The 26,913-nt window shown below is 42.5% G+C and overlaps 2 protein-coding genes across 3 annotated transcripts; both read left to right on the top strand.

The window, feature by feature from the left end:
* Window positions 1-255: 255 nt before the first annotated feature.
* LOC120953048 (chorion peroxidase-like) lies at window positions 256-6,044 on the top strand. The gene is made up of 4 exons (XM_040372715.2): window positions 256-600; window positions 3,549-4,014; window positions 4,097-5,185; window positions 5,251-6,044. The coding sequence occupies exons 1-4, from the start codon at window positions 447-449 to the stop codon at window positions 5,933-5,935; spliced, it is 2,394 nt and encodes a 797-aa protein (XP_040228649.2). The 5' UTR covers window positions 256-446; the 3' UTR covers window positions 5,936-6,044.
* A 5,347-nt stretch (window positions 6,045-11,391) lies between these two features.
* Window positions 11,392-26,913, top strand: LOC120950814 (thyrotropin receptor). 2 transcript variants are annotated; one of them, XM_040369141.2, is made up of 10 exons: window positions 11,392-12,712; window positions 16,785-17,927; window positions 21,112-21,186; window positions 21,689-21,754; window positions 21,838-21,906; window positions 21,997-22,071; window positions 22,161-22,278; window positions 22,572-23,107; window positions 24,764-25,684; window positions 25,903-26,025. In XM_040369141.2, exons 2-10 carry the CDS (start codon window positions 17,230-17,232, stop codon window positions 25,925-25,927), a joined length of 2,583 nt encoding a protein of 860 aa, XP_040225075.2. In that variant the 5' UTR covers window positions 11,392-12,712; window positions 16,785-17,229; the 3' UTR covers window positions 25,928-26,025. The 2 variants fall into 2 exon arrangements, with proteins under 2 accessions (XP_040225075.2, XP_040225074.2); XM_040369140.2 differs by having other exon boundaries at window positions 11,393-12,712; window positions 25,833-26,913.

Genomic DNA, 26,913 nt, shown 5'->3' with positions numbered 1-26,913 from the left:
TAATTTAGACATGGAATGTCAATTATATTAAATTAACTATTTGCTTGAACGAAGAAAAAATGTGAAAAATTATACAAAAAAGGAAATTTTCATATTATCCCTGAAAAAAAAAAAAAAAAAAAAACCAACGATTTTGTGTGACGCAAATGACATAAATTGACCGATGTTTTTTTTTGCTGGTCGGTCTTCACCATTAGACGTCCTTTAGCCGAGGCGTCATATGAGTTGTTGCAAAAAAGAAGAAGAACAAACAAAAAATAAAACGACACCAATCTTCAGCGGCCGATCCAGTTTCAGTTCTGCAAGCCAACGAACCAGCACCGCTGGTCCATATCAAGGGTCGTGTGGTTGGTGACGTTCGTCTTTTATCGTGCCTTAATTAATGGCCTTTTTCGTTCTCTCCGCGTCGCTGCTGTGGAACTAATTCAATAACGCTGCGTCGCCTAATGGCTTCCAACGATCTGGGAGGAACAATTTTCCTTAAAATGAAACATTACACCGTAGCGCTCTGCTTAGTGATATTGGTTTGCACGTCCGAAGCGCTGGCCAGCAGTGACGGCACTCGTACGAATGATTTATTCGCACAGGGCACCGATAATGGTGAGTAACATGCACAGGCACTGGAAGAGATTCCCTTTTTTTTGTTAAAATCAAACGAATAGTAAGTGCGGCCGATGAAGCCGATTTGTTAGTTTGCAATAGTGTTTGTGCTTGAGCGGCTTGTTTTGCTGGTGAGCAAAGATAAATTTAGATAACCTCATTCCGGAACGGGCTTACTTGCTTCGGAGAAATTGTACTGCACGCGTAAGCAATGGACAGCACGTGCCTTGTTCGGGTTGTTTGCACGGAGATGTGATGTATGTGTATTAGTAGTAGTAGTACCTAACGGTGCAATGCCCGAGTGAAATGAAACAAAAAGTTGTCGTGCAGAGTAATTGGAATTGCGTAATACAACTAAATTATGACGAATATGGATTAAATTGATTCCTTGTTAATGGTTACACGTGGTAGAAAAGGCAGAAAAATAGTACTACATTTGGAAATTAAATTTAAAGTTATGGAAAGTTATGTTACAAAAATAAAACAATGCAGGTAAAACGTCAAACTAATTCAAGTTGGTAGCCCGTTTTGCAACGACATAAGTAATTTATAACAAGAAATTTATTTAATTTTGCTATTAACATTAAACTGCACAATTTTGTTAAATTTAAATTATTTTTACGAATGGACATTTTATAGAGTGACGATACAATAGATTTATTTTGTATTGTATATGTTCTTCTTCTTCTTTGGCTCAACAACCGTTGTCGGCCAAGGCCTGCCTATACATCTGTGAGGGCTTGGCTTTCAGTGACTTATTGATCCCCCCCCCACAGCAGGATAGTCAGTCCTACGTATGGGTCCTACGTTGTATTGTTTATACTTCTCATATATTATTTGAATTATATAATTGGAGTGAATAAGTTTAAATACAAGTTTATTGGTATAAGTTTATGTCTACACGAAAATTTTTAGCAATTTTGCACGTGGAGATATTTTTTTCTTTTTTTTTTTTTGTTTTGGCCCAACAACCGTTGTCGGTTAAGGCTTGCCTGTACCACTAGTGGGGTTGGGCTTTCAGTGACTTTTGGATTACCCCCCATAGCAGAATGAGACCGGATTGGAACGTGGAGATCATACCACCCGATATATAGATGAATGGCATCATGAATGGCATCAACTATAATTTTTAGAGACCGAATTCTGTAGCAATGTAGATTGCACGGCCATCTCCATTAGGATCGACGCTTCGTGCACAAACAATATAGAAAATCATCATATGTTACTGACCCTGAAAGTAAACTCCAGACATATCTTTAAGATCTAGAAAATAAGAAATCGTTTATTTCATATACGGCTGCTTGAATGACATTAAATCAATTATTATCGTGCACACGAAATTCAAGGAACATTTTATGATGTATTATACAACATGTATGTATCATAAAAATCACTGAAGCTATAGTTTAAAAAGGTATTGTTTTAGAAATTGACACTGAACCAACTATTGTAGTAATTGTTGTTGATGTATGAGGTACAAATGAACGTAAGTAAGGAGATTTAGTCTGTCTTGAAACGATACAACGAAATGTTATAAATACAGTCAGAAACCAATTGTGGTAGTTGGCTGACAATGAACTTTGTACAATGAAAGTTGTATTTTGTTCAATTCAGACTATAGTTTTTGGGTAAGACCTCTAGGAAACTAGGAACAATTTAAAATCACAAAGGGAGGGCTATTTTCAATTCCGATCAGTACACTCTATTGTCCATACAAAAACTTATCTGTTTGAGTTTTTAATGCTGCATGCGACTTAAAAAAAACTTATGATTGGATGCATAATTTCTAGGTACAAAATCTATTATTATCTACGTTTGGCATTACTTTTGGAAGTTTCCTGAAACCATTAAAAGTTTGAAAACCATTAAAATCAAAACAACCATTTTCCGCGCAAGGCAGAATCTTGCGTATGTTTGAAAAATCTATTTGTTTTACAAATTATGAATTTTTTTTTTTTTTGTATTTTTTGAAATGTTAAATTATCATGTAATATGAATGTTTTACTCGGACTGCGATGGTTAGGTTAGTTTCAAATTTATTTTTAGTACATATTTTAGTACATATTTTAGCATTGCAGATTCCATTAAAATATAACATTTGTTGGAACTAACGTACAGGGTTGATAGGGTATTGTCTGTACTTTCGAAATTACATAGTATAGTAATCCTAAAACAAAAGGAAATGTTAGAAAATGGGTATATGTCTCTCATTGACCATGAGGCACAAATAGACACAGACGCCAAGACAATTCTTAGGAAACCTGCTCATGATACCGGTTTCCTATTCCATTGATGCTCTTGGCGACCGTCTTATCTGCTAATCTTTACGCCTATCCTTGGGATGGTGTGTAGAAATCTTTTTGTAATAATGCATTGGATTATCTAATCTTATTATCGTTAATTCTGGTTCATTTAAACAGCTATCGAAGATCTTAGCGGAATGGGTTTAATGGTAAATTTACGGGTCGTATCCATGGCACGTGTTAGACCAATTATTAAGCCTATCGTGAGCAATTTGGTTCAAGACATTAAACAAAAAGAAAGGGGAAAAAATTACAGGCTCTTCTTCATTTTGTTAAGTGCAACATTTGTGGATGATCAAGGCTCTAGTAAAAGCCACTAGGGGCCTTTGATAATCTGATTTATTGGTTTATAAATTAGTAAAATACCTAAATGAGTTAAATTGAAACGCTTAAACGGCCTGTAACGAGCAGAACAGTATACTTCAGTTCTGAAACTCTCTCAGTGTAGCTTTTTCGGTCATAAAAGTATCAGTTTAAATACCTGGTACAACAAAACATGAAATAACATCAGATTGATGGTTAAAAGCTCTACAAAAAATACTAATTTGTTGCAGCCCAATGATGTATTGTCAGAAACCTAATTTCCGCTCAATACTCTCACTCCCAGTAATATGCATACTATAAGCTTTTTTCCCACATCAACAGCAACCATCTCTCGTTTAGAATGTCCACCGGAAAGTATCTGCGTGCGGTTGCTCCAGTGCCCGGATGTCGATCGAATGGCCATCGTCCGTTACCTTTCGCGGCCACCGCACCTTCGGCCACCAACCGAGCGTCGCTGGGAAAGCTCTCACTGGCCCCGGTGTGCGCTAATGAATGGCGAATTTGCTGGCATTTGTTGCCGGATGCATCCGGTCATCGATACGGTGGGCACCAAAACGACGTCCCTATTGTCCACGCTCCCGTACCATGAGCAGGAGCAACTTTTACGGCGTGCGGAAAAAATGGCGTACCATGAGCTGGAAACATTTCTCACCCACGGCGAGAGTGCGGAGGAAGACACGCCGGCCACTTTTCACGGCGAGTTGCCCTTGTCGGACGACGTGCTGTCACCGGAGCTGGTGCGGCAAGGATTGCAGCATGTGCTGACCTGGCAGGCACTCAACAGCATGTAAATTGAGGCCGCGAATCTTTCAATGAATGAATCGACATTTGATCGAATATCCCAATTGCTCTTCTCTCATCATTTCCAGCTCAAACGGATCGGCGATAGAATACTTTCAGCGGCCAAAGCGCTGCTTGGTAGGTCCGGCGTGCGACAAAGGGCACTCGCGCTATCGTCGCTTTGATGGCCGCTGCAACAACATCGAACCGGGCGGCAGCCTCTGGGGGGCAGCCGGATACCCGATGGAGCGTTTGCTGCCACCCGCGTACGGTGACGGTATCTGGGCGCCACGGATAGTCTCCCACAATGGTCGTTATCTTCCATCGGCTCGCAAACTGTCCTCCACGCTGTTTGCCGATCTGCACCATCCGCACGCTACGTGTAACGTACTGTTCATGCAGTTTGGGCAATTCTTGGCGCACGATTTCTCGCGCAACAAGCCGATCAAAACGAAGGCCAAATGCTGCACGGAGGATGGGACTGGGCGGGTGAAGGATGCCTTTCCCGGCTGCATGCCTATTCCGGTGTCGAGCGGTGACGACTTTTACTCGCAGCACGGTGTACGCTGCTTGCACTTTATGCGCTCGGCCGTGGCACCGACGCGGGACTGCCATTCCGTCGGTCACGGGCGGCAGTTGTCCGCGGTAAGTCATTTCATCGATGGTTCGGCCATCTACGGCACCGACAGCAAGCAATCGCACGCGCTCCGGGCGCTCGAAGGTGGCCGTTTGAAGTCACTGTTTCATCGGCGCTTCCACAACGAGCTGCCACCGCTCGACCACACGAAGGACGCTTGTGATCCGGCGGCCGAAATGTGCTTCCTGACGGGCGACGGACGATCGAACCAGTTGATCTCGCTGGTCGCGGTACACACGCTGTTCCTGCGGGAGCACAACCGGTTGGCCCGGCAGCTGCAGAAGCTCAATCCACACTGGAGCGATCGTACGCTGTACCAGGAGGCGCGCCGCATCGTCATCGCTCAGCTGCAGCACATTGCTTACGGTGAATACTTGCCCAGGGTGGTTGGTCCACGGTACATGTCGCTGTATCGATTGCATTTGCCCGTGCCCGGCACGTACAGTGAGTTCTACAGTCCGCACACCAACCCATCGGTATCGAGCGAGTTCACCGTTGCAGCATTCCGGTTCGGACACTCCACTGTACCCTCGAAACTGGAGTAAGCGTTTCGTGCGATATCCACCAATCGCAGCATCGTAATACCACTTCGCCCTTTCTTTTCAGCCTGCAGGATGGTCCAGTGGAGACGTGGCTTACCTTTCTCAATCCCACGCGCTTCCGCGAGCGAACGTTCTACGATGATCTGCTGTGGTCGCTGCAGCGTCAACCAATGCAGAGCGTGGACGAGCTGTTTTCCACCAGCATTACGCGTTTCCTGAACGTGAAGCCGGGCAAACAGCACGGTGTCGATCTGGCCGCCATCAACATCCAGCGTGGCCGGGACCATGCCGTTCGACCGTACAATGACTATCGCCGGTTAAGCGGCAGGCCCGGTGCCTACTCGTTCGATGACTTTGGACCGGAAGTGGGATCGAAGCTGCGCGCCCTGTACCCGCACCCGGACGATGTCGATCTGTACGTGGGCGGAATACTGGAACCGCCGGTGGATGGTGGTGTTGTTGGGGAAACGTTTGCTGAGCTGATTGCGGATCAGTTTGCGAAGTTTCAGCGCGGTGATCGGTACTTTTACAGCAACGGGCCGGACACGAATCCGGGACATTTCACGGTGCCGCAGCTGAAGGAGATTCAGCGCGTTACCTTGGCGTCGTTGATCTGTGCCAATGCGGGTGATCCACACCAGATGCATGTGGTGCCGGATGCGTTCGCATTGCCACATGAGGACAACCGACCGATCGATTGTACGGCACCGGAGATTACCAGGCTGGATCTGTCCTGGTGGAGGGATTAGTTTAGAGCAAGTGTTTTTTTCTTTGTTATATTTTCTGTTTTCACGCTCATTGTGTGAGTTGTTCTATTGGATAGTGCATGTGCGTATTTGCTATGTTGTTTAAAATATAGTACATTTTACTTCAACCGATCTGGAAGGTTTTTGCTTATTTCACCGAGTGAATTACAGACGTTGGGTACAATTACGAGGAGACACGAGTAACATGAGAACACATTATACGCATTATTTTCAGTTCATTGGGCATAAGCCTGCATTCTATCGTAGCTAAACTGGTTCCTGGTAGCTGACGCACAAATATGTGAGACCAATTTTCTATTGAGTCAATCAACAAGATTTTCATGCCTTAATGTATACCAGAGATATCGATGGAGCGATACTTGTGATGGGAACACTCTTTCAGACATGTCGATACTGGCGATGTAGGAATGGTGCAAACCTCAACAATAAAGTGGGTGGAGCAATAGAGTTGCATTTGAAAAGTAATTCTTCGTATATGTTTGAAACGATAGTCATTTGCAGCTACATCAAACACACTCAGTGCAGTGATGTATTAAACCGTATCTTGAGATGCAACAAGGAATTGATTATTTGTGTCTGATATTCTGTTAGGTTCCTTTCACCTAGATATTCTGTTTACTTTGCGTCTTTATAGTGAACATTATTCGAGACTCATTTTGATAATCATAACCATCCAAACCAAAATCCACCAAAATGTTCCTGTGATTGCCACGCTAGCAAGAGCGTTTGTTTGACTGAGCGATTGGATTGGTTGCCCAGCTTGGTGTGCTGTTTGCTTCCCCTCTGTCAGGTCATTATTTAACCGCTCAAAGCCAGCGAGCTCTTCGCGAGCCAAACATTGTTTACCTTTTCCGATCTAGCACAACGTTTCGTAAATGGCGTCACGGGTGTTTTTCGCGCTCTGTTTGCTGTTTGCTGCACAAAAAGGGCGATGTTTGCACTTCCTGGCGCAGCCGGGTGGGCCCGACTTCTCGCGCTACTGCCAAAGTCGTGGACACAGCTGAACGGTCAGTTGTGGCCGGAGCCGGGCACGTTCTGTTTACCCTAGGGAAATGATTTACTTCATTTCGGCTAGGCACAAATGTCATTTTGCAAGTAAAGCAACGCTTTTCACCATTTCCTTGCGAGCGAAATCGGTTCTCCATTCTGTTTCCATCGATGTGGATGATGCTTTGGCGCCGTATAACACTGATGCGGCATAGGATTTGATGAGCTTCAAGGTAAGCGAGGTATCATGAACAATATGCTATGATATCCAGCACATTGTACAGTCTATGTTTTTAGTTTTCCGAAAGCAATCCATAGGACGGGTGCTTCGAAGTGGAAATAAAATCCTTCGCCCAGACAAAGAGTGCATATGCTGAGCTAATGAATGTAATGAAAATACCTGCTCCAAGAGGTATTGAGCAACAAGTGGCCATGTAGCCAGTACCTACACGGCACTATATACACAAACAGGGTGTACAAAATCCATGCTACCAAGGCAACGCACGGTCGCTACGTTCATCCGATTCGAGCTGCCGAACCCGAATCGTGCAGTTCGGGATGAACACCGTTGTTTATCTGTTTCGTTGACACTTATCTCGGACTCGCTGGCATGCACACAGTCCGATCCCGCGTTGGTTGGCCCCGGTTAGCTGCCTGTTCTGTGGGTGGAACGACATTCCATAACTTTCATCTTGAATTCCGTACAGTTTTGGCGAACTCAACCGCATAATCCAGGGCAAAAAAACCCCTGAGCTACACTAAATAAAGAAAAGCCTCTTTCACTCTCAAGGACGGGCTGTGATGGACAGGTTTGCTCGCTGGTGGGTCACCTGTACCATAAGTGCTGTGTGGTGCCGGGATGAAGAAAAAATCACGCATCGCTGAACACGCACACAAACTCCCGCTCAAAAGGTGTTGGTTTGGTTCTTTAATTGAGGAAGGTTTTGGTAGAGAGCATTTCGGGGGAAAACATTCCAGCTCTTAGATTAGCTTCGAACCGTGAGGGTGTTAATTATTTTTCAGCAGCACCAATGTTCCGACATTTTATTTGAAAGCGTAGCGTAGTCACCGAACGCGAGGTTCGGTGCTGTCCGTGGGATGAATGGTACATTTCATCATGCGCCTAGAGCGGTGCTTGGTTGGTATTCTGTATTTGTTCGGTCGTGATCTGACAAGCGAATCGTATCGACTGTTGGAATGGGTAATGTATTAGAATTCCGCTAATTGATGCATCTTCGGTATGGGTTGCTGCCATCTGCTCCAGATTGAACTAGTTTACGTCGGTTCGAGGGAAACGCCAATATGAGGAAGGTATCATATTTTTAGACGAGCATTTTTGCGATACTTTTTAGCGAGAATTTCGTGCTCACCATGGGACAGCATCAGGTTTTTATTTCTGTGAATACTGAAAATTGAAATACATGTGTTTGAATCTCGTTGATAAGATTTTTGCAGTTTTATTTTTGTCTCTGTGGTATTCTCTATTGTTGACAATTCATTTATTTTTTTTATTTATTTATTTATTTATTTATTTTTATTTTATTAATTGCTCGGCCACGTTGGGTTACAGCAATAGTGCTTACTGACTATAGTATTCAATTATTCACGAAGGAGTTGGAAGGAGTTTATGGTACGGAAAAGGAGCGAAGACGGGATCGGTAGACAGGATAGGATATGTTGAAATCGAACAGATCAGAAGTACTATTAAAAGACGACATAAGGCTCATTGCGAGCAAAACGTGTACGACATATAGGTAACTGGAGACGAAAACGATAACGTAAGGTGCGACAAGGTGCATACAAATGTAAGCGCGACAGAAGTGAAGGAGTATCAATCGTATTGAGCAATATGCCAGCGACGAAAGAAGCCTGAGCGACCGAGAGGCGGTGCTCCAACTTGGCAAGGCCTAATAGAGTGCATCTATCGTCATACGAAGGAAGCGGAATAGAGTGATGACCCAGCGACCTACGAAATACGATCCTTGTAAAACGTCTCTGGACGTTTGTCAGTGATCTCCTTGTGATGCTCCTGTATCTATTTTAGTAGAGTTGTTGTGCTTCTGGTGTTTTAGTTTCAAATATTCTATTATTCCTTATGTATCCTATTAATCCTTATATCCTTATGTATTATAGCTCGTTATCCTTTTCTTTTGTTTTTATTGTGATTTGCATTCATCGACTTAACAACATGCCCGTCATGGGTTCAACCCCCAAATGGACCGTGCCGCCATACGTAGGACTGACTATCCTGCTATGGGGGGAAATCAATTAGTCACTGAAAGCCAAACCCTCAAGAGGTAATGGCAGGCCTTGACCGACAACGGTTGTTGAGCCAAAGAAGAAGAAGAAGAAACATTCATCGTTCTTATTTTTTGTTGTACAATTTTGCTATCATTTCTATTCTTGTTTAAATTGAATTGGATGTTGTAAATAGTGAATGTTGTCAAATGTCACTGTTCAATAAAACCCGATCACTAGTTACTGAATACTACTTACATGTTGATTACTAGATAGTTTTTTTTTATATTTTACTGTTTCGTTAAATGTTGCCTATAAAAATTAAATTGCTAACTATGTGCAATATTTTGGAACTCATACATTTGTTTTTTGTTTATTTGATTGATACATAAATTTAAGAATATTTGTTTTCACTAACCACGGTTTTTACTTATAATTGTCAAAGTTAATTATATTTGAATTTGTTTTTTCTATTTATTTTTTTATTATAATTTCTTATTATCTTGGTAAGTATTATTATTAATCTAATTTTATTTGTTTTTGCTTTTTTTATTCTTCATTTGTTTATTTACTGGTAATTTTTCAATTTTGCTAGTCCTTTATTTGTTTATATAAGATCATTGTAAGCGATTCGATTATATAATGGAAACCAAAGTCAAAAAGAGAGGTTAAACGCTTTTGATAATATTTTAATCTTCGAATTAAATCATTTTAAAAGTATCAAATTTTACCTTCCATGGTTCAACATATGATGGAGATTATAAGAAATGATTACCATTGCACCTTATTCATTTTGCCATTGTTTTTATGCTTTACTCACTCAGCATTGTTATTTTTGTCCTTGTCTAATCACTGAATAATGGCTTGCATATATAAGGAAAGAATTCGCTACATTAGAATTTGCAATTCCGAATAATTGTGTTGTAATGAAGTTCGCTGAAGACGAACCCATAAGACTGTCCTAACTTCTGTGTGTGATTTTATTTTTCTGCGTAACCGCGTTATCATTGCTGAAACGAACATGCAGAATACTTTGGTTAAAATGTGTGTTTCAACTAAGCTTGTCACTTTACGCTGAAACGCTCAACGTTTCGAAGAAAATGAATTGTCTGTCCTATTCAAAAGAATTACTTTTGCTCGTCCGTCATTTCTAGTTTCAACAAAAATCATTGTAAGTCATTGTTTAATAAAATCAAACTAAAAAGCGTTTAGACTTGCAATTAAATTTTATATAATTCTTCGAAATATTTTAAAATACAAATTTAAGTCTAAAATTCAAACGAAGGAAGCAATGAGAAAAGAAATTTTCTCACAAATTCAAATATTATGCAGATTGTGATCAACTGTTTAATGTAAGCTACATTTTGTATAGTTACTATGATTTCATTACTTTCATTGCTTGTTGTGTCTTCTTTCTTTTTTATCGCCCAAGTACTACACTTTGACATACCGATGGTGGGTAAAATCTTTTAGAAAACACAAATGCAATACCTCGTTGTGCCGATGCCACCTATACCGTACCTTCTCTGCTCGTCAAATTCCCTTTTGAAACGACGGTACCACCTGTACCATCAGCCGTGAAATCACTTTGATGGTCGATTCTTCTGTGAATTTGTTCCTGATGATTTGATTCCACTTTCGGCGAGGTAAACATGCGTCAATTGGATGTTTACGGGCGATCCATTTCGACGTCGCTCCTCCCGCCCGAAAGAAGAAGCAAAATAAAGCGATGTACATTTCAGTTGCAAATGGAGTTGTCTGTTGTTTCTTTTTCCTTTTTTTTTTGGTCTGCAAATTGGCCCAGCACATTTAGGTGGGATTTGTTTGGTTCCTTTTGATTCGTGAAATAAATTCGATGGAAAAATCCACAAGTTGAGGTCAGCAATCTACTTGGTCGCCTTAGATCTCATTGTTGCTTAATAGGATTGTGTGTTAATTCGTGAAATTTTTATGAAAAGTCGATTTTCCAACAACGGAGCTAATAAACACACCAAAGATGGGGGAAGAAAGAAATGAGGAAAAAACCAACCAATGCAATAATAAGAGAATATTCCAATCTTTCTTGCCAAACATAATAGAAAAAAAAACAGTAACAAACGCAGTTTCACGATTCATTCCGATTACGATGAACACCAACTGCTGTTCGCACACGTTGGATTCGGGTCTGCTGCCGTTTGTGTTCACTGCCGGGCGATGCTGGCTGCTGGAGCGTTTGCCAGTGTCAGTTTGCTCGTGACTTCGCGCCCGGACGGATTTTCCTGGTGCGCTTTCCGTGCGCACAGTCGCCGCGGTACAGTGCCATTCGTGTCGGACCGTGCGTTGGTCCAAGCCCGCAGTGACGGCACTTGTCTCCGTTGCGACCCCTTTTGTGTTTGCCCTTGATGGTGGCCGGTGTCTGCGGGTATAGAGTTACCAGTGTGGCGCGATAATTGCTCAAAAACCCGGCAGCCCCTCAACTAACCGCGTGAAGGGGGCCAATACCAGTTGGCGGGCTTTTAATTAATGAAGTCATCTATCTGGTGGAAAACCGGGTGTACCCCGAGCCCTATCACTGCGCCACCGCCAGTCTCGGCGGCTCGATTGTTGGGGCTACATCAAAATTAGCTTGACGAAGGGCGGCGGTGGTACTGCTGCTGCTGCTGCTGCTGCATAAGATCAAGTGCGAGAGGAATTATTGTATCTGCAGTTGAGTGTACGTTTGCAAGGGTTGGGAATGTGTGTGCGCGTGCGAGCTTTTGTAGTGATGTCCAAGGTTTCGTCTTGAGCCCGTCGCAACTGTACACATCGACGATTGGGCTCTCCGTGAGACTTCCCCCGGTTGGATACGGTCTGTTAGACGGTCGCCCAAGAGTGAGACGGTTAGTGCGCGACTGAACGAAATTATCATCCCGATGCTAATTTACCACGCCAACAGAGAGGGTGTTTTTTAAGATAGCTAAAATTGAGTAAGAAAAAAACGGCCACAAATATTTCCTCTGGAGCAGGCTCCGCGGCCAGCAGCTGTTAGATCTACATCTTTATTGTTCTCTTCTCCTCCCCCGGTTCGGTGTGTCTGTGGCATTTGCGAGAGTGTGTTTCCACACGCAAAAAAAAAAGAAAACCCCGGACGCAGACGTGTAATGATATACATGCGTGCGTGCAGCTGTGGATATGTGTGTGAGATTTGGTGTATGTGGCTCTGTGCTTAAGCCGTGATAGTGCCCGTGATATCGAGATTTGTGCTGGCGGAACACATTTGTCCTTCGGAAGAGCAAAAAGCAAACACGGTCGCAGACTGGTCGACTCGCTTGTTTGCACGATATCGTGCGATCATGATCTAATTTAAGGTTGCAAATCGTCTGCCGAAGGTAGAGCAGAAGCGGAGAGCACGATAACCACTTGACAGGGAAACGAAGCTACAAAAAAAGTAATAGAAACTCTTGGCAAGTGTGTGCTATTTGCAGGGTTCGGAACACTTTCTGGAGTGCCAGTGCCATAACGTCCTGTCCAACAGTCGCGATCCGATGGAAACCCTGCGCGAACGGGTCTGGTCAGGTAAGTGAACGACACGGTTGTAATGCCAAATGAAGTGTTTGCTTAATTCGTTGGCTTCAAATTCGAAAGTCTGCACGTTAGGAACATTCCTACTGTATCTGATAGTAAGATGCATAAACGTATAATCTTGTTTGTTGTTGGTGGGAGGTGAACACAAAGCACGCTAGACGTTATACTGGACACAGCGTTGTAATGGAGCACATCGTCACGATATCCGTATGTGGTGCACTCTGTAATAATATGCATTGCAAATAAAATTACAAAACTGTAAAAAAATGTAAAAGACGGGAAAGCCAAGCCGGATAATGCCATGCAAAATCTTCGAAACGTATGAGCAAATTTGATGAAGCGGCTGAGAATAAAATGCAATCAGCTGCAGAGGAAGCAATGCTGGTCCGACTTAAACCTTGAGTTGATTATTTCCATTGGTGCTGCACGTTTTAGAGAGACCGGATTCAGGCTCTACCATTGTGGCATACCAATTCGTTCTTCAAATACTAGTGCGAAACTGCATTACATCTTACCACTTCAACAAAGTCGCTTCTGTATTTTGTGACTGAATATTTTCCATTTTCTATGCCAATGTATGCAAATGCTTGGGAACCTAGGGAGATGGGACGAACAGACACGCATACAAATTTTCCATCGGAACCAAGAGCACCAAGAGCGATGCAAGGGTAACATAAAGTTGGCAAATTCATTTAAACCTTCAACGAAGTAATCAGTTCTCTCATGAGCTTGATTTATTTGTTTTCGTAATGTATTTAAAAAAATAAAAATAGTAATTTAATTTGTTTCCCTGAATTCCATGCATGATACACTATACACGGGTTCGCTTTTCCGGAATCCGAACATATTTTACAGTTTCCTGTTAAAAATAGAATATTAATTACAAACCTGCAAAAGCAATGGAGATGAACTTTGCTCAATACGCATCAATAGCATTCGATATAGCTTATTCGAGAGTGAAACATTTGACATTGGTTCAAACATACTTACATAACCACTTAAAAATATCCGTTTTGAAGTTCACAGCATTCACACATGTTTCTGTGGATCGGTTTTCATAACAATAGAAAATTAATTGTGTTCCGTGGCAAAATTGAATTGGTTTTTAGTGGTTGACATTTAACATGATGATTGCCAGTCTTTTGAAGTTTGCAGGTTTCCAACAATTAATATGTAGATTGAAATGAAGTCGTACAGTGGCCCAAGCCGCACACACTTATACGAACACGAGTTCATAGCATTTGCAGAATTAATTTGTTTGGACAGTTTGCGAAAGACCGTTTTAATGTGTTTTTAAATATGATTGTAATTAAAACCATGCTATTCGTGGTCTTGGGCTGCCTTAGGAGTTGCCGAAACCGCTCGCGGTGTCTGCCAGTCTTCGTCTGCCAGTCCGTTATCCCGGCCTTAATGACGGACGCCTCTACGCCATCTTGCAACCTCAGTTTGGGCCTACCAGGCCTCCTCTGTCCTTGTGGACGACTTAAAAAGACTTTACGGGCTGGGTCATCCGTTTCCATGCGTACAACATGGCCAGTCCACCTGGTGAGCTTGAGCTGCTGTACCCAAAACGAAAATGCTGTCAAATCAGTCTTCTGTGAGGCACTTTGGTGCAGCATTATTATTATTACATTATTTTACATTTTTATTACAAACTGACCACTTCCTTTCTCTACAGAGGGTGAAAAATAAGATAATATCATGCAGCTAAAATTACTCAAAGCGAGTGGGCGCTTCAAAAGGATTACGATGAATTGCGTCTGGCGAGCGCGAGCGAAATCCAACGCCTCGAGGGTTGTTGTAGCTCCATTTCCGAGATGGAGCTGAAATAAAATATTGCAATTAGTACACTCGGACAACGGATAGCTTGACTCCACCTTGCCAATAACAGTTGTTCAACAAAATTTTAATTTATGAGCAATATGACCAGTGCGTATTTGGATTTATATTAAAGCACCGCTAAGCTCCCACGAGAAAATGCAAATGAGATTGCCATTGACTGCGCCTTCGTGTCTTACCTTAGCGCAAACGATACGATTCGAATGGGTGTTACTATTATTTAGACACTATGCGTTTCAAAATCTACTTTGCCGGCAAAGTTACTGCGAGACAGACAGACGTTGACAGACGTTCGGTACAGTATGGTCGGCGCTATCTGCCGCGCAATAAAACCTGAACGAAAGGCGTACTTCCCTGACGTGTCCGGGTGGTCGCCTGGGCGTCGGCCGAAAATAATTGCACTGCATAGACGCACGAACCTATCGCATGCCATTGAACCGTGCCGTCGATAAGAAACATTTATTGAAGAAAGATGCTGGTCGGTCGTCATGCTTTTGTGATGCGAACGCTTCATCGGCCCTTTAAGGTAACTGGGGCATTGCGGGTATGGCAAACTATAGCGTCGATACTACGGAGGGGCAGTAAAATTAATGAGCTCTGACCATCACCACCGACTCGGTAACCTCTGGCACGTGTCTAAGGCAGGGAGTGTAAAAGAAGCGCAACTGTTTTTTTTACTCGAAGTAAAAAAATGCTTCCTTCGTTTCTGTGTATTTTTGATATCCATTTCCCGGTAGAAGTGTTTTATAAAGGGTTAAAAATATGCCGATAAAGGGCCGACACAGTAACGAACATATTTTCTGTGCCACATTATCTCCTCTTCAAACCCTCTGGGATTGAGAAAAAAGTGTTTAGACTATTTTATGAACCCTCGAAAAATGGAACCTTCGGCTTGAATATGCTCGTCGCGTTTAGTCAGGTTTGGGGGCGTTAATGAGATTTATGCAACCACTCAAAAGGCTCAAGTTTCACCAGAATCAAGTATCTATGTTTATTCATAATATTTAAAAAAAAGTATCCACGATGCCAAACGTGCACAACGTGCGTAAAGAATCAAGTTTTCCATAAACTTCTGAGAACTTTCCCTTGGAACTGGAGGATTTGCTTGTACGACTAAGCTCATGTTGTTACTACTCTCAAGCAATGTAATTAATAACAATACAAGTACAATCATTAGCTTGACGTAAGAGGTAAGGAATCGGCGACGATGAACTTCAACAAGTTAATGATTTCGGTGAACGTTCTTACACACTTACATTCAGTGCAACTTTTACCTAAAAGCGATCATGTTTTGTGAGATGTACATGAAAGCAGCAAACGAAAGTTGGCTACAATCTATGCATTCTTGGAACAACATTGTTTGATGTAGCTATAAAACACTGACCCACCGGGCCATGTTTCCTCAATTGTAGTTAGTCAATCTTTTGTTCGTGGTTGGCCTCGAACAAAGGATAACTACAGCACAGTTATTGTTAGCGGTCATGGTGTTGATTTAGTAGAAAAACCCTCCCATCCTGTGCCAACGAACCCCCGGGGGATACTACCTTAGCTAATTAAAGTAATGTACTTATTGTGGACCGTCGTAAAATTTCCTTATGTTATGAACCGAAGCTATGCATGAATAGTTAATGCTCTTTATTTGTTGCGTTACTTACTCTCAGACAAAAAATGCCAGCAGAGGTGGTACGGTGCGATCAACTGGAAAGGTTTGCCATTGAAGATGGGCAAGATGGGCATGTATAAACCCTCATCAAGTTCCCTTCTTTATTGAATCCCGATCCCGAAAATACAAGATCCTAAAAACACAATAATTCAACGAAAAGTAAAAAAAAACGAATCACCCAAGAAAAGGAGAAACGGGTTTTCGGTAAAAGTAAGCTAGAGCTTTATTGAAATACTTTTCCGCGTTTTTTTCTTTCTCTCGCAACATTGAAGCTTGAACGACTTGATCTCATTAAATTGAGGGAAACCTTCCCGAGATTGATTAAGCGGCGGGCAAAAGGGAACTAATCTTTCTTTTATCCGTTTAATTTCTTGGTGGAATGTTGGTTCACTGTTGCAGCAACAAACACTTATCAATAATTGAGTTGGGGCTTTTGGGGGGAAGCGAACGGAGTTGAAACGAACCTAGCAAGAAGTTCAAGGTCGCACAGCAAATATTTAAATAATGAATTTCCATTTCTATTCGCATTCTTTTCTATTTTCCACCCACAAATCTTCACAGGTATCTTCGGTGATTTTGGGTACGGAAGATTCGGTTCGGATTCCTTCCGGTGGTTGCCGGTGTAACGCGCCCAAAATATGACAATCACATTCGGCCGCTACTGGCTAGACGGCGTAGACGCACAAACTTTTCGACAGACGGTGGCGGTGGCCGTTCGGCAGGTCGGTGTGTTCGAGAACGAAATCACGTGAGCAGGAGGTGGTAGTAGCAGGGTTTCTCGATCAAGCAAGCCTTGTTTGGCTACAGTGGGCTCTCCCGCTCCACTCCGTGTGAACGCAACATACGCAACCCAATAGCCGCAAGCGTCAAAGTGAACTGTGCAAACATATAAAAAAACGGAGGGAAAACAAAGAGAGAAACCCAAACGTAGCCAAACTTCCGGCAGCTATTTTGAAAACCGGTACGCACCGCCGTGGTTTCCATCGCGAAAGGCGAAAATAAAATAATGACAGTTTGGTGGAGCCGCGCCCGGGGCCCGTTTTATCGACCGTGGGTGTGTGTGTGGTTGTGGTGCTCGGTTAGTATCCTGCTGGCAGGAAGTCAACCGATCGCGGTGGTGCTGGCGGCCACGCAAGCAAGCCCTAACAGTGTTGCGGTTACGTCGGTCAACAATGTGATTGCTGCACGGACCGGCAAACCTGCGGTGTCGGGGCTGGAGGTAGGGCTAGATGCCACCTGGGGCAACACAACGACAACAGCAATGCTGGACGCGAACGGTACCCGCTCTCGGCAGCCGGTACACGAGGATGCACCTGCGGACGGGCTGGAATCTGGCACAGTACCGGTGATTGAACTGAAGCGGGGCCAATGTCGGTGCTGGAACTCGACCGAGGAAGCGGCAGGCGAGGTGCAGTGCCGCTGCCTCGGGCAATCGATCGTCCGGGTGCCCCAGAAGCTGACCGGCATGCAGCGCCTCACGCTGGAAAAGGTTGGGATCAAGCGGTTGCGCACGAACGCGCTCACCGTGTACGCGGACACGCTGCAGGATCTGTTTTTCATCTACTTGCGGGAATTTCATCGCATCGAGCCGGCCGCCTTCGCCCGGCTGCGCCATCTGCGTACACTGTACATTGCTCACGCACCGAAGCTAGAGTTTCTGCCCGCCGACGTGTTTGAAGGCATCTCGACGAGACTGAAAACGCTGTAAGTATTGGTTAAATTGAAGTGCGCAACGTTGGCGTTTCTTATTATTTTAGGCCAAGTCCAAAGACAATATAACAACAGGAAATACATGCTTTCGTTTATAGAAGAACAGAGAAAAAATGGTCGCTCAGACGCTTACAAATAAGATTAATATAGATGTAACAGCATGACAATCTGTTTAAGGTCAAAGCCTGGAACGCTAGCAAAGCTGTGATTGATGGCAATAAAGTTTCTGTTATGTTTTCATCTTATCACAGTGCTGCTTTCACATTAAAGCATTTTTTTACTAGCGAACTGAAATAACACGCTTTCCTCCCGGAGGACGTCTCAGACCATGCAATGGTTTTCGCCGTTCGGACGAAAACATACCTTATAGCTAATTCAGTTTTCGTTTGAAAATTAAATTCCTCCCCAAACTCGGCCGAGCGATCCGTGAGCTTTGATTTTGGCGCGCAGAGATTGATTTTTGGAAGCACGACAGTAGCTACCAACAACCTTTGCGACCGTAAAGGTGAATGTAGTAGGTAGCAAAGTTTAACTTTTTTAATTTTTCATTCGCTCAAACTTTCAAAACTCATAAGAAGCAAACAGGAAACAGAAAACACGTTAGACATTACGTTAGTTATAAGGTGAGCTACCTGCTTTGAGCGACGGTCTCCATGTAAACAGTGAGGCATTTGAAGGAAAATGAGAGAGGAAAAATAGAATACTTTAAGTTCAATCTTTGAACATTAATAGCAGGGTCGTTGTCAAGCCATGATTATTTTTCTGCTTCTGTGCATTTCTTGTAATTTAGTCTTATTTACTTGTGATTAATTATTTAAACAGCTTAATTGTTTCATTTTGTGTGTTTAAATTTAACATTCCTGACATATAAGGCTCTGGTTTTGAATATCATATGTCCTTAAAGTGAACATGAAATATTTCCCATAAATTCCCATCAATGTGTTACATCCCTATTGCACTCGTTTTATTGTTAATGGGTTTCACTATTTTCTCTGATAAATAAATCAAGTTTCTGAGCTTTCTAATTTGCCTGTATTGGAAAAAGTGGGATGGACTTTTTTTAGTGATGTGTCACAAATTAAAGTTAGTTTAAATCATAGTTGATTAAGATAATTTTGTAATTATAGATTAATTTCCTTGATGTTGATTACACACATTATGTTTTGGACAATTACGGCACAACGGAGCAAAACGGTCATGATAAGCAGTTTTAAGGGTATATCTAGCCAGTTAAATACTTTAAACTACATTTCCAATCCGTAAAATCATAATTCAACACTGTTAAATGTGCGTCGAAGGTACACAAAGCAACCAATGACCGATGAGTTTTTTTGCTCATGGTGTTGAGTTTGCTAGAGAACAAAACATGAAATTTCAAAACATTGGGGCAATATGCTTGGGTGCGACAGCGACCGGTTTATCAATGCTTATAAACGGTTTATTTTCGTTTCTTTTTATTGATCATTAATTTTTTTGTGTTGGAGAAATTAGTTGTCCCTCTGTCCTGATAAGTGTAATGTTTTATCATTCAGTTGATCCCGCGCTCCCATGTTACATCCTTATACCATAAACAGTGTAATAGTGCCAAGGGTCAACATGATTAAGGATCTTGGGGTATGGCTGGATAGCGGTCTAACCATTTGGACAACAAATTTGCTAGCGCTCTTCATTTTGAAACCCCTTGTTCGTGATTTTTCAGACCCAGTATGCCTAAAATACTTCTATTGTGCAATAGTGAGGGCAACGCTCGAATATTGCTCAGTACTTTGGACCCTCACCAAAGTACACATTGAAGATATCGAGCGGGTCCAACGAGCGTTCCCCAAACCGAAATCTGGGGGTCTTCCTCGATGTCGTCGACGAGGATAGTTGTAAGCTTCTGGGTCTTGAGACACTTGAAGCCCATCGTTCCCTGACTCAAGTCTCCTTCATGTCATGCGCCGGATAAGTAGGAGTACTTGTCGTACTGCTGTTGGTCGTAGTGACCCGCTACTAGGTGCTATGATTGTATTTATTGCTTCTTCCCACCACTTTGATTATTACCTTTCCCTAACATCCTTTGGCAATCGCCTAGAATACTAACAATTATTTCTACCCTTTCTTACACTTTTTTGTCTTGATGCTGCCCTTTAAATTTTACAATGTTCTATAAGTCTTACTGGCTTATTACTTTTGTTAAGATAATGAGATCAGATCTAGGTGATAGATTTGCACATAAGAATAAAAGAGCCTTACTGCCAAATATTGAAATAAATCGAAATATGGATGTGAAAAATATTATCTGTTGTATACTGCCAGTTATGCTTTTATACCTTTTTTAAATATTAAAACATTTCCAAGTGATGCCAATGATAAATCCGATATTTTGAAAGTGTGCCCTTAACCTTAAACAGGTTGTACGCCATGTCTTGCATTATGAGAATTACGGGTTATTTTTCAATTGGGTTAAGTCATACACACATTGCAAGGCATTGCACTGAATAAAGACAAGTGTATCAGTTTTTATTAGCATGTTTTGCTGCTTCGGAGAAAGTAAGTGCATAAATTAAAAAAAAATCAAATGTTTTCTATTTCCAACGTGTGTGTGCTGTGTGTTCTGATAAATCGTGTAGAAATACCACATCCTTAACAATATATCACGAAAAACTTCCCCGCATTGTTAAAAATTAGCTTAAAGCTTATTTTTGAAACGGTTTGAAATGACATTTAATTAGATGGATTTTGTATTGATTTAGTTAAATGGCCGATCAAATTGTTTGTTGAAATGATTTTGAATTCGCAAAACACAAACTTGTTTCGAACGGTTATACTTTGTCGAATAATGTAACCGATCACAGCTCAACGTTTTACGTTAAATTTAGCAGTAGGCGTTCCGATCCCATCAACCAAATGATGCGGTTATTAAACTTAAGGTCATAATCAGAATATGCTGCCGATTGGTGCCGTAAAAGCATCGACAAACCGAAGTCTAATCAAATTATCGTACTAAAATCAAAATCGTAGTGAGTCTACGTTCCCAACTGTGGCAAAACATATTGCTTGTTTTATAATTTGAATTAGCCTGCGCGATATCACCGAAATCTACAAACCACTTTACATACTCTTTACCCCGTTTACTGCATGCATTTTCACCACTGCATTTCAATTCCATCATAACGGACTGGCTCTGGGAAACAAGGCGGATTATACACAGTGGACTACTTGCGGTGCCCGACCTGCGCGTTCTCTCCGATCACATAATAATGCATATGGTGTAAGTAGATTGCATGAAGCAAATACCGAGTATAAAATAAACCCTACCCGTTGTTGTTACGCTTCCGTGAGGATCCATAATGCATGCGTTTTGGTTGTGTGCTTCGGTTTGGTTCTAGTGAGTTGCATTAACGTTAGCAGCCATTCAGCATGTGTTGGAAACCCACATCATCCACCCCACATCATGAATCTCGTTAATTTTTTTCCAGTTCTGAGCAAGGTTATAGTCTGCCCTGGCAAACTATTTTTAGACCACTATTTCGATCACCTTTCATCAACTGCTCGACCATCAGCATCATCACCATCATCATCATCATCACTACCACCACCATCTTCACTAGCTTCACCGCACTTGTTTATGGATCGGGTAACATAAACTGTTGCCGATGTTACTAACGCTTTCCTTGGAACTAAATCAAATGAGCAACACATTGCTGTACAAGGGTGCGAACGTATGCTGAAACACCGCATGTATTTTATGTATTTATGCTTGCCTCATGCAGTGATTTGGATGGAAATCAAATTCGCGAAATCCACGAGCGATCGATTCAACTGAAGACTGACGAGCTGTAAGTACTGGGAAGACGGTGCGGCGTCTATCGTGAAAACGGAAGCGACTGCCTGATTGACCGATTTGTTTTTTTTTTGGCAGAATCCTCGATAATAATGCGCTCACCGAGATTCACGGTTCAGCTTTCCATGGCTCTGAAATAGCAAAACTGTAAGTAGGGTTACTACAGCTGCTTTAAGCTCGTACAGCTCGATTTTGAAAAAAGCAATCTCCCAACACATTTCTTACACCCTTTTACAGAAGCATCAAAATGAACTACAAGCTAAAGGAAATTCACGAAAAAGCGTTTGTGGGCATAAGCAACATAAGAGAGCTGTGAGTGTAATGGATGGGTAGTTAGTGTGAAGCGCAACCGTCAATCATTCTTCATATTCTCTTGTTTTCTTTCGCATGTTTTGCTGCAGCGATCTCTCTGGTACCGCCATCGAGGAGTTGCCCACGGAAGGCTTAGCCGAGCTGGAAGTCCTACGCATTCAGCATACACACTCGTTGAAAACTATTCCCTCAGTGTACAACTTTAAGGTAAGAGCAGTGCTATTTGTGGTAGCATTAAAGTCAAAGATTATCCCAACAGGATATTAGGAAAGAATAACATGTTGGTCTTGCCTTCGCATTGCATAAAAACAAAGTTATCCGTATCAAGAAGCCAAGTGGAATACTTGACTTCTAACATTTTAAGGATTCTTCCAAGGATTTACAAGTCAGCAAACGAACATATACATGCCAATGTTACTTTAGAAAAGCTCATTCATTATAAAGCAAATACAAACTAAGACGTCTCGCTGTTTCGTGCACTTTATCTTTGCTCATTGCAGAACTTACGGACCGCCTACCTGACGCATTCATTCCACTGCTGCGCGTTCAAGTTTCCTGCCCGGCACGACCCGGACGCACACGAGCGCAACTTGAAAAAGTTCTACGAAGTGCAGCATCGGTGCATTGCGAACGGTTACTCTACGCCACACTTTAAGCTGGAGGTACCATCCAGCGCCGAAACACCGCTCGTGCTGGATGCGGATGGAAAGGAAGGGAGTGGCCCAGACCGGACCGATCGGCACCGCCGTTCGGCCGATTTTCGACACTGGTTTCGGTTGACGGCGAGCGACGAAACGAACGGACGGTCACCCCGGACTGACACGTTGCAGAAGGGTATCGATCTGTCGGACAAGCGGATGGGTGAGATAATTGATGACAGCTATCTGCTGCCGATCACGGGTCATCCGGTAGACGATGCGGGCGAACTGGCAATCGGAGGTGGGCTGTACACGGAAAATCCGCTGCTCGGCGAGTTTCACGAAACGGTTGCACAGATTTCGTCGATGGAAGCGCTCTGTGGTAATTTGACGCCAATGTAAGTACCGTGGGTGCAGATGTAAAGTACACACGATGCTGGGTAGTGATTACATGGAGAGATATTTCATCATGCAATATCGATGTCCTTTGATGACTAAACGGTTGCGTTTTGTTGAGTTGCATTCAACCCAAATTTTAAAAATATCATTTTTGAATATTTCTGCAGACTGTAGCTCATTTGCAAAATGTATTTGTTGATTCGTTGGGTTATTTTTAACACAGATCAAATCACAAACTACTATCTTTGTAAGACTTTTAGTCGGAGGTCGATATTGGTTCTGTAGTTCGAGATGTAAGAAGTAAAAGCAGGATACAGAAGAAGGAGAAACATGACCACAATATTGAATCATTTTAAAAGTTCGTGAAAACCTTACTATTCTATAATGCATCAGAAAAATTCACAGTAAGTCAGTACAATAAAAGTGCTACGATTGTTTATCAGGATCTGGGTATACTTGAATGTTTGAGACGCTTCTAGCCTTCCATTTTCGACATATTTCATCTAATTTTCGAGAGTAAATACATGAAATTTTCAAACATTAAAATAATTGGCTATTTTTCCACACAACGAAAATTTCACATAAAGAACGATAATTATTTTTACATGACTTGTAACCCTTGGCCTTTCTAGAATAATAATTTTAACTTCTAGATAACTTACTTAAAAATTAAATTTCATTTATTTTTTAAAATATTCTATCTTTGTTATGATAATAACCCTAGCTTATTGATTCAGGCAAATTTGTTGTGTTAAGAAACAACCAATGAATATGGTAAAGGATTATAAAAATGTAAAGGAAAGAAAATATAAAGAATTTACAGAGGAATGGAATTCGAGCAAAAGGAACAGACTGTTGAATTGACGAGGAAAGACAAGCAATGGACCATTTGCACCGAACGTACTAACGTTTTTTGTCCGAAGGGAAAATAGAAGTGAGGTCAAAATTGATGTGTAGTGTAAATGTATTAATAGTGGTGCAATTTATAGTGGCACAGATGGGTTTTAAAAGATTTAAAATATCAGGAACACATGAAACATTTACCATGAAACACATCCAATTTATGAAACATTACATATTGTTACATACTGCTTCATAGTACCTATAATGGTGGTATGGTTCCTATAGTCGTCATATTGTGTTGATATAGTGGTGGTAGACATGGATACCTCAAAAACAGTGTATAATATTAATGGAACTTAGTGTTCAAGCTGTTTTCGTATGAACAGCAATGATTACTGCCAGAATATTGAATATTTATATTGCGAAAATAGTGACAAAAGTACTGTATAACACCTGCCTTCAACCCACATCCGGAGGAGTGTGCTTCAAAGTCGATTTTCACTCAGCCAGATATACGATTTTTTGCCTTGTTTGGTAAATTACTTACAGAAAACTCATTTCTGTTGCTTATTTTATTGAAAACAGTACGACATGTCAAAAATATCCTAGAACGAAATCTAATATGTCCTGATTTACTAATTTTATCACTATAACCACCATAGGAACATGTCTATTCTGAAAATCAGAATAGAAGCATTTAACGTTTGTCATACATAGGCTCATAGGCTATACATAGTCTTTATTTTTTAATGATTTCCAATGAAATAAACCAACACTGCACTATTTACTAATATGTTATTTGTTTTCCACAGGATCCTGGATGTACAATGTTACCCGATGCCAGACGCGCTGAACCCGTGCGAGGACGTGATGGGATCGCACTGGCTACGGGGATCCGTTTGGGTGGTGGTCCTGCTGGCCGTGTTTGGCAACGTGGCCGTAGTGGTCGTGCTGTTCTCCAACCGTAGCGACCTGACCGTCCCAAAGTTTCTGATCTGCAATCTCGCGTTCGCTGATCTGTGCATGGGCCTCTACCTGCTGCTGATTGCCTCGATCGATGCACACTCAATGGGCGAGTACTTCAACTACGCGTTCGATTGGCAATACGGCGTCGGGTGCAAGGTGGCCGGCTTTCTCACCGTGTTCGCCAGCCATCTGTCCATTTTCACGCTCACGATCGTTACGCTCGAGCGCTGGTTTGCGATCACGCACGCGATCTATCTAAACAGGCGTATTAAGCTGTCGGCCGCGATGTACATCATGATCATCGGCTGGGTGTACGCGATCACGATGGCGTCGATGCCGCTGTTCGGCATCAGCAACTACTCGTCCACTTCGATCTGCCTGCCGATGGAGGCACGGGACAGCCTGGACATAGCCTACCTGCTCACGGTGCTGGTGGTGAACGGGTGCGGCTTCGTGGTGATTGTGGTTTGCTACGCCCAAATCTATCTCTCCCTCGGAAAGGAAACGCGACAGGCAGCACGCTCGGCGCACAGTGGCGAGATGACGGTGGCCAAAAAGATGGCGCTGCTGGTGTTTACGAACTTTGCCTGCTGGGCACCGATTGCGTTCTTTGGTCTGACGGCCATCGCCGGCTACCCGCTGATCGGTGTCAGCAAGTCGAAGATACTGCTGGTGTTTTTCTATCCCCTGAACTCGTGTGCCAACCCGTACCTATACGCCATACTGACCGTCCAGTATCGGAAGGATCTGTTTTCGCTGCTTGCAAAGTGAGTGTTAACCAGCGTAGCAAACAAGCTTTTGCCAACCCCTGCTCCACAGTAATGTCCTATCTTTTTTCTTTATTTTCCCTCCCTGCCTGGCTTCCTTTCCTTTCAACACCTTTGCACACGCACTCGCACACACACACACACACAGCTATGGTCTCTGCACGCAACGGGCGCAACAGTACAAAATGACCTATTCGATGCCCACCAACACATTCCAGGTTGCACCGGCGCGAGGTTCCGTGAACTACAACAGCAGCAACAACGGAACGATCACGTCGGCGGCCGGTATGGCAGCCCTTGCCAGCACCAACACGGACACGATCACCACCACCGTCACGTGTGGCAGCGTGGTACTGAACTCCAATGGCAACCACGGCAATGGGATGGCTACGGGTGACACCAGCACTAACAGCCCGGCCAACGGGACAAGCGCTGGGCCCGGTGTCGTAGAGGACGAAACGTTTCTTTGAGCCACTGTCCGCATTCGACAGTGATCTTGGCTCACCATTCCCGGTGATTGGATGTGCTTGTGCTCTCTCTTTCTTTCACTTTCCTTGCCACCCTCATTACCTTCACGTTAGTGCTCAACAGTGATGCACAGATTCAACGTTCAGCTGGGACAAGTTGAGTTTGGGCATTCGCGTGCACGGTGGCGCTTCCCCAGCAAAGTAAAGGAGCACCAAAACATTACATGTTACATGTGTCCAGCTGTGTGATTGTGTAAACATGTGTTAAGATGTGTAAGCAAGCTCTGCAGCAACAATGTGTGTTATACGGAAGATAGAAACACTTTACAAACGCTTAATACAAAAATCCAGCATAGGAAACATAGGACTGATCAGAGTTTTGGGGAAATTATTTTTGTACGAAAGGCTGCTATCAAAAGACATGCTCAGCAAACCAGCAACATGTGAAATATTGAGGAAAATGTACCATACTATCGTTGTGATTCCGGCCGCCATTCATGTAACAAAAAAAAAAAAGGGATACTCATTAGGAGAAAGATTCATTAGTTGTATGAACTCTGAGTTCCACTGTCAAAATCTTCAGATCATTTCATATAGCTTTAAGCTAGTACGTTGAATGTAACAGTATTACCCCTACCTTTTAGCTTTTGTACGTTAAGGCTGTATCTTATCGAGTTATATTTAGCATTACTTTGAGTTTTATAGGTAGATATGCTAAAATAAAGATGAAATGCTGTCCCATTCAGTGTATTGAATCAACGA

Source organism: Anopheles coluzzii, chromosome 2, assembly GCF_943734685.1.
Source record: "Anopheles coluzzii chromosome 2, AcolN3, whole genome shotgun sequence".
Taxonomy (NCBI): domain Eukaryota; kingdom Metazoa; phylum Arthropoda; class Insecta; order Diptera; family Culicidae; genus Anopheles; species Anopheles coluzzii.
The sequence above is the reverse complement of the archived record's forward strand: the minus strand, read 5'-3'. Positions and strand labels throughout refer to the sequence as shown.